The sequence below is a fragment of the Phyllostomus hastatus genome, unplaced genomic scaffold (assembly GCF_019186645.2).
Source record: "Phyllostomus hastatus isolate PE091 unplaced genomic scaffold, TTU_PhHast_1.1 phas_contig_1095, whole genome shotgun sequence".
NCBI lineage: Eukaryota > Metazoa > Chordata > Mammalia > Chiroptera > Phyllostomidae > Phyllostomus > Phyllostomus hastatus.
In genome coordinates this window covers 32,175-41,180 of record NW_025333520.1, presented here as the reverse complement: position 1 = coordinate 41,180, position 9,006 = coordinate 32,175, and the positions used below count along the sequence as shown (strand labels likewise).

Genomic DNA, 9,006 nt, shown 5'->3' with positions numbered 1-9,006 from the left:
AGCTAAGTGCTGGAAGCAACCTAGCTGCCCATCAGCAAATGAATGGATCAAAAAAACTATGGTACATTTACACAATGGAATTCTATGCAGCAGAAAGAAAGAAGGAGCTCCTACCCTTTGTAACAGCATGGATGGAACTGGAAAGCATTATGCTAAGCGAAATAAGCCAGGCTGGTGAAAGACAAATACCATATGATCTCACCTTTAACAGGAACCTAAATCAACAGAAACAAAGAAACAAGCAAAAATATAACCAAAGACACTGAAATAGAGGGACAGGCTGATAGTGGCCAGAGGGGAGAGGGGAGGGAATTTCAGGGAGAATGAGAAGGGTTTACAGGAACAAATATAAAGGACACATGGACAAAAACTAGGGGGGGGGGTGGAAATGGGAGGGAGGTGGGTGAGGGATTGGTGGGTGGGCTAGGATGGGAGTAAAGAACAGAAAAGTGTACCTGAACAATGATTAAAATAAATTTTTTAAAAGATTTTATTTATTTATTTTTAGAGAGGGAAGGGAGGGAGGGAGGGGGGAGAAAGAGAGAGAGAGAGAGAGAGAGAAACATCAATGTGTGGTTGCTGGGGGTCATGGCCTGCAACCCAGGCATGCACCCTGACTGGGAATTGAACCTGCGACACTTTGGTTTGCAGCCCGTGCTCAATCCACTGAGCTATGCCAGCCAGGGCCAAAAATAATTTTTTTTTTAAAAAAAGAATGTAGATGTAGACTCACCTACTCAGACTCCATCCCTCAGGGCTCCTGTAATGCGGTGGTGGCTTGAGGGGCACCAGTGGCATACAGGGGGTGGTTAGGCATCTGACATCAAGGCAAGAAGAAGCCATTGTACTTTTCTGGGTCCTACCCCATCAGATCTGGCAGACTGGTGCTGTATCTAAGATTTCATCAATGTGGCTAACACTGCCTTGCCTTAGAGATCCCCAAAGTCTGCCCCATCCAACTTATTGGCCCACTCAAGCTGCTTTTCCATGTGAATGGTCTTTACAACTTCCCAAATCCTTTCAAACAAACAACAGCTGCTCTCAGTGAGCCCCAGGCCTGGAAGCAGCAGCCTAGATTTACAACTTGGCTTTTTCTGGAAATATCCAAGTCCAGCCGAAGTAGTAGCCATCTCATATTGCTTTATAGCTCATGCAGTGTGCTCCCAGGGAGAATACCAGAGGGAGCTGAACTTGGACTGCACCACTTGAAAAGCCCTAAAGCCTGCACACCCAGTGGACAGGTACAGACCATATCAGAGCACCACCACCCTGCATCCACATTTCCCCCCTCAACCGCACAGCTGATCCTCCATAGATGGTGAAGGTTGATGTTGAGTGGTTAAAGCCAATCCTTGTAGGTCTGGCTAAATCCCTCACATTGATCTGCCAACAGCAACTAAGCCTCGACTACAAGAGGAAGGTGTACTCAGCACACACAAAGGCACCTTAAGTACTGAACCTTGGGTGAGAGAGGAGGTTGTGCCTCTGGACCCTACAGGACACCTACTATATTAGGCCAGACTACCAAGACACGGAGTCAAAGCAGCTCTACCTAATACATAGAAACAAGCACAGGGAGGCTGACAAAACAAGAAGACAGAAACATGGCCTAAATGAAAGAACAGATCAAAACTCCAGAAAAAGAGCTAAAAGAAATGGAGATAAGGACTCTATCAGATGCAGACTCCAAAACATTGTTTATAAGGGTGATCAAGGAACTTAGTGAGGACCTCAGCAGCATAAAAGAGATCAAGTAAGAAATGAAGGATGCAGTAATTGTAATAAAGAACAATTTACAGGGAAATAACAGTGAAGCAGATGAAGCCGAGAATCAAATCAAGGATTTGGAACATAAGGAAGTAAAAAACAACCAATCAGAACAATAGGAGGAGAGGAGAATCTAAAAGAACAAGGATAGTGTAAGGAGCCTGTGGGACAACTTTAAACAATCTAGCATTCACTTCATGGGAGTTCTGGAGGTGGAGGAGAAATAGCAAGTAATTGGAAATCTGTTTGAAGGAGTGATGAGGGATTTCTTCCCTAGTTTGGTGAGGGAAATAGACATGTACATCCAGGAAACACAGAGAATCCCAAAAAGAACAGAAGAAGGCCCACCCCAAGAGATATCATAGTTAAAATGCCAAAGGTTAAAGATAGAGATGGGAGGGTGGATGTGGGAGAATAGGTGAGAGATGAAGGTATTAAGTACAAATTGGTAGTTACAGAATAATCATGGGGACGTAAAGTACAGTATAGTAAAGGAACTATACTTTACTTGAAAGTGGCCAAAGAACCTATACACATAACCCATGGACATGAACAATGGTGTGTGGGGGGTGCCTGAAGGAGTAGGGGATGCTGGGTGGAGGGGGGCAAAGGAGAAAAATCAGGACAACTGTAATAGTATAATCACTAAGATATAATTAAAATGGAATAAAATTTTTAAAAAGAGAAAAAATTATTAGAGGTTAATCTAATCACAAAGACACTTTCTGTGCCTTACTAGGCATCCTCAATGGAGTAGATAAAGGCCATTGAACAAAGGCAATTGGAGTATTCTGCCTAAAGGAAACTGCGTATGGAAACAATTATGATATTTATTCATTTCTTTTATTTATTTTTTGTTGCGCGTGGGTCACCGGCCAGCAGTGACCACGGCACGCTGTGGATGGCTCGACGATAAACACGCGAGAAAAAACAACATGCACAGAGACAAACTAGTTTCTGTGGGGAAGTAGGGACGAAATGGCCACCCCCCCTAGTGGGGAGCGCGCTGATTTACCGTCCATACCTGCTTTTATTGGGCTCATTTTGCATAATAATTCAGGTAAAGTACAGTACTCATTAGGGGAAGTAAGGAACTATAGAAAACAAAGAACTCTGCCGGTCTATTGAGTTGGGGTCAAAGAGCTGTAAGACTGAGGAACAAACTAACTTCCTCCTAAGACCCTTCTCATTCAACTGAGAGCATTCTAAACAAAGAAGGTTTCACAGTAATTTACATATTCTTTCTTAGGCCTGATCACCCTGGGGAATCCGCACTTCTCAGTACCGAGCTGCACCACCCTGTCATTGTTTTAGGCTTAGGTGGAGCAAGGGAACTAGGTAACCAAGAGATAAGGAGATTTTCTCCCAGACGCTGAGAACTCAGGCTATGTCAAAGCCGAGGAGCGAGGGTCCATCACCCCCTTTTGCTGCAGCCCCCCAAGTCCTTCTTTTGGGGGGCCTCCCAAAGTGATCGTGCCTGGCTTAGGTCGTTCCCCCCATGGGGAATCTTACCCGTGTTTGGCTAACTGACCAAGCTTTTTGGGGTTCAGTCATGAATAAAGCAGCAGAAGCAGCATTCCTGCCAGGGAGATAAGCTTTTGTCTCCTTGCTGGCTCACGGTTCCAAGGGCATTCCCTTAGCTTTAGCCTAGGTGGGGGTTTCAGCCTCTGATACCAGTCAGGGCGGTTCCCAACAATTTTTAATTGGGGTGGCAGTGGTTAATAAAATTATGCAGATTTCAGAGGTACAATTCTATAATACATCATCTGTATATTGTACTGTGAGTTAACCATCCCAAGTCAAGTTTCCTTCCATCACCATTTAACCCTCTTTACCCTCTTTTACCTCCCCATACACCTTTGCCCCTGGTAATCACCATACTGGTCTGTCTGTGTTGTTTTAATTGGATATTGGGGCAACATTGGTTAATAAAAATTATATAGATTTCAGGAGTAAAAAATTTTATTAAATTTACTGGGGTGACATTGATTAATAAAATTACATAGCTTTCAAGTGTACAATTCTATAGTACATCATCTGTATATTGCATTGTGTGTTCACCACCCAAAGTCAAGTCTGTTTCAGTCACCGTATGTTTGACCTCTTTATCTTCTTCTACCTTCCTCTTACCCATCCTCACCCCCCTTCCCTTTGGTAAACATCATACTTTTATTTTCTGTGTCTGGTTCTTGGCTTTTTCCTTCTGACTTATTTCACTTAGCTAGACATTCTCAAAATTCATCCATATTGTCACAAATGGCCATATTTCATCTTTTTAATGGCTCAGTATTTTCCATTGTATATATGTACCATATATTCTTTATCTAATCATCTATCTGAGGACACTTAGATTGTTTCCATGTAGAGACTACTGTGAATAGAGTTGCAATCAACATAGGGGTGTAGGTACCCCTATGTACAAATGAATGTTTTCAAATTTTTCAGGCAGATACTCAGAAGAGGAATTTCTGAATCATATGGACACTGTATGCTTCCTTTTTTGAGGAACCTCCATACTGTTTTCCATAGTGGCTGTACCAATTTATATTCCTACTATCAGTGTATGAAGATTTCCTTTTCCTCCACAATTTATCCAACACTTATTTCCTGTCTTGTTGATAATGGGCATTATAACAGGCAAGAGGTGATATCTCATTGTGGTTACTGGTGGCTCACTCTTGTCACCCTCCTAAGTGAACTTGTAGCTGGATGGGATGGTGTGTGGGTGAGGCTAAGCACTGGGGGTGCTTATGAGTGAGTTGTGGGATTCCAGAGACAAGGCATCATCATCACCTCATGGTCAGGATCCTGATGGCATCTGTGTTGTGGTTAGTAGGACCCATGATCCTTTAATCCTCACTGAGAGCCCTGCTGCTGTTCTCCCAGGTGTTCTCCACTTCCCATTTGGGCACACACCTCAGTATTATGGATGAGGCAAGAAAGAGATGTGTTTCTTTGACAGTGTCCCCCAAAACTGGGGGAGTTAGGAGCTTGGTCCAGTGCTCTAATGTTTCCATATGAAAAAAAAATCAAAGACCTAGATTTCTCTTGGCACTGAGCTGTGTCTCACAGGAGGGACACTTGACCAGGCTAATGTGAAATTGTTCCTCCTACCTCTTCAATGCTGCCAATCTCAGGTGTTTCTGCTTCTACATTGTATTTGTCTCACAGTATAGCTTCTCTGCTGGACAGCTGGACTTTCTCATAGGTGCTCAATTTAGTCTGTGATTTGTAAAATTTTGTAATTTTTGTGAGGAAAGATGGTAGAAAGTTCATATTTTACCATTTCGATTTCAGTGATTTTATTTTTTATTTTAAAAATTATATTTAAAATGTCTATTTTGGTGTATAGTTCTGTGAATTTTGAATACAGTGTATAGATCATGTAACCATCAAGTGATCATGATACAAACAATTCCATGTAGTATGTTTAAATAGGTGCCACCACCCAGTTTCATCACAGATACAATGACGGAACACAGCAGTCAGTCAAATAATCAGTCTATTCAATATACAAGTTTACTAATTTTTTTAGATGTAATTGTTTTAAAATTAAGAGTTATTAATGTAAAAGGAAAAGTTTGGTTGGGTGACACTCTCAGCTGGTACACAGAGAAGGCTGATGTGACCCACAGCAACTGGCTGCACCAGGAAACCCTGTTTCCTGTTCTGGGGCAGTAGCAGCACACAGCCCAGCATTTCTTCTCTTCCTGTCAGAGTCACCTCACTTTGCAGGGTCCTGAAACTGAAGAAGCACGAGAAGATATTTATTACCCAGTGGTGGAAGAGATCAAAGATGTTGCTCTTTAACCTTCTGAAGGTGGCCCTGGCTTCAATATGGTTAGGTAGGCATGCCCCAGTTGGAATGGATTTCCTTTATGACCTAAGTACTGGGGGTCCAGGCAGTGTTTTATAAGTACTCTTGGAAGGAGAGGTGGCAGGATGTGAAAAATAGTTTTTTCATTCCATACCATTTATCCCCAAACTTTCTGTTTTGTTTTTTTTTTTTTTCCCTTTAGGATCCAGTATTGCCCAGAAGGTAACTCAAGGCCAACCAGAAAAGTTAGTGCAGGAGAAGGAGGCTGTAACCCTGGACTGCACATATGACATCAGTGCTAGTCTTTTTAGCCTCTTCTGGTACAAGCAGCTGAGCAATGGGGTGATGATTTTCCTTATTCATCAGGACCCCTATAACCAGAAAAATGCCACAGAAGGTCGCTACTCACTGAATTTTCAGAAAGCAAACCGTTCCATCAACCTTGTCATCTCATCTTCACAGCTGGAGGACTCTGCAGTATATTTCTGTGCCCTGGGTGAGCCCACAGTGAGAGGTGTGTAGGAAGGAGGTAAATCAAAACCCGAGAGCTCTACTTGATGCATATACCTGCTGCAGGAACCAAGGCCAGGAATTGTCAGCACAGGAAGTGGTGAGGGCTGTGCTATCATATGTGAAGGTAGTGTTTGAAGAAAAACTATGAAAATACCTTCTTAGTTCCATAGGCTATGGGTAGAGTTATCATTCATTGAAAACATCCATATCCTTTAAAACTTAAGTTGAAATTATTTATTGAAGACAAAGAACAACCACAATAAACATTTGCCGTTTAGTGAGATAGTGAATTTAGAAGAATTAACTAAGGAAATTCAGAAACATCTGAATCTAAACATCGGTAAAAGCCTGTGGTATTGTAAGGTTTTCAGATCAATTTGTTCAATAAATATTTATTGAGTATATTTTATGTTATAGACATTGTTTTGAATAAGGAAGGCCATGAAATTTTTGTGTGTGTTTCCTTGTTTTGTATATTATGCTGTTTCATACTGTTCAACGAATTAGTTTAATTTAGATTTGTTAGTTGGGTTAAGGGTACTGTGATTAACTTTCTAAGGTGACTATGATGTGGCTAGCTTTGTACCGATGCTCTTTCTATCTTATTAACTATGTAGCACAGAAGTGCTTATTTCCATTATGCGAATTTACCTGCCTTCCACCAGTCTTACTCATATAATAATCAATAATTAGTGGCTGGGGGGATATTGTGCAGAAGCAGATTGTGAATTATCTTCTTTTTCTAATCTTGCCCTTCACTTCACCACTCCTCCAAAGGCATTTTTTTTTTTTGTCATCATTGGCTCATTTGTACACATCCATGCCCTCTTTGTTCATCAATGTTTCCCAATCCAAAAATCTTATTCTCTCCTATTTCCACCTCTACTTCTAATCCTATTGTTTCAGGACCATAAATGTGAATGATAATATATCTTTCATAAATGATCTTGTGTTGTAACTCACTCCTATATTTGTATCTCAGAAGCAGAAATAGTATCTTTTAAAAATGTTTCAAATTTAAATTTTTTACCACTTTAACATAAATCTTAACCACTTAAAAAATTTTAAATGTGTAATCCAGTGGTAGTAAGTACATTTACATTGTGGTTCAAGCAGCACCACTATCTATCTCTAGAACTCTTTTCATCTTCAAATGAACATGAAAAGAATTAACTTTTTTCAAAACTGAAAAATACATTTGGCAAACAATAACTCTCCATGAACTGTTCCTTGCAGCTCTTGGCAGGTATGTTTTTACTTCTTCATTTTATGAATTTGACTATTTTAGATACCTTATAAAAGTAGAATTATGTTATATTGGTCATATTATTACTTATTTCACATAGCATAGTCCGGAAAGTTCACTCATGTTGTGGCATGTGTCAGAATTACTTCCTTTTTTAAGGATGAATAATATTCTAGTATGTGTACATACCACATTTTTTGTTTATCCCTTCATGTGTTGATGGAAATTTGTTTTATTTCCACCTTTCGGTGGTAACATGCATATGAATATAGCAACATTTTTGGTGTATACCCAAATTCTTTCAATTTTTAGTATGTACACAGAAGTAGATTTTGGATTATATGACAAGTCTAATTAAATTTTCTGAGGAACATTTATACTGATTAGTTTCAAGAACTGTGGTCTAGACTGCTTTATCACAAGCAAGTTTAAAGGAACAGAGAAAAAGAGCCATCACTAGCCATGAATGAAGTTTCAATTTCCTGGTGTGCAAAAGTATAGGAGAATTTGTCACCCTCACTACAGTGCATTGCTCAAGTCAGATGCCTAATAATTGGTTGGAAAGGAATAGTCAAGATCCTAGTGATGTAGTGGTTAACTCCTGAATTGCATTTTTGCATCCTTAATAAGATGTTTTCTTTCTTGTTTTGGTAAAAAAGCCAAACCTGCAATTATTTAATTATTTACACAAATAAAAATTTTAATGTACTTTCATAAGATATTTTGAGGATCAAGAAGTAATTTTTCTATCCTCTAATCTTTCTTTGAAATTTTCTCTGAAAATAATCTATAGTGAGAAAACAGGGAACAGGTTTTTGCTATGAGAGAGTTCTGTTTTCAAAATTATTAGCTCTGCACTGTGCTTTGTAGACACTCGTAAGCTTTGTTTCATTATTTGTTGACTGGGAGAGTGATGTCTTCTTTAATATTTTGTTGTGACAATTCATTAATAAATTGTCAAGAGATTGACAAAGAGTAGATGATCACTTAGTTACAGTAGCCTTAGTAGGTGCAGAAAAATACATTTGACAAATCCAGCCTCCAATTGTCATTAAAAATTCCCAGCCAGTTAGGAATGGAAGGGAATTTCTTGAGCTTAGTATAGGACCTCTACAAAAAATTTACATCGAATGTCATGTTTGATAATGAAAGACTAAATGCTTTCCTGCTATGATCTGGAATAAGAAAAGAAATTTGGTTCTCACTGCTTGTATTTAATATTATACTAGAGGTTGATGCCAGTACAATAAAACAAGAGAAAGAAACAAATGATACACAGTTCAAAAAGAAGAAGTGAACCTATCTTTATTCACAGACAGCACAATTGTTGGAATAGAAAATTGAAGGGCATCTACAAAAAAGCTACTAGAACAAATAAGGTGAGCAAAGTCAAATGTACACCTACTGTATGATTCAGACATTCTACTCTTAGATCTTGACCAAAGAGAAAAGAAAGCATATTTTTTTAAAAAAAACTTATACACAAAACTTCATAGCAGCTTTATTTGTAACAGTCACAAACTGGGCCCAGTGAAAGTATACACCAGGACTTCTGGCCAAGATGGAGGTGTAGGTAGACACACTGTGCCTCCTCGCACAATTAAAATAAGGACAACAACAATTTAGAAACAAAATAACAACCCGAACTGACAGAAAATTGGAC

The 9,006-nt window shown here is 39.5% G+C and overlaps 1 gene segment (V, D, J or C); it reads left to right on the top strand.

Annotated features, from left to right (window-relative positions):
• Positions 1–5,515: 5,515 nt before the first annotated feature.
• On the top strand, positions 5,516–6,106 carry LOC123816826. The segment is given in 2 exon segments: positions 5,516–5,612; positions 5,787–6,106. Coding segments are annotated over 2 exon segments (369 nt in total).
• The last annotated feature ends 2,900 nt before the right edge of the window (positions 6,107–9,006 follow it).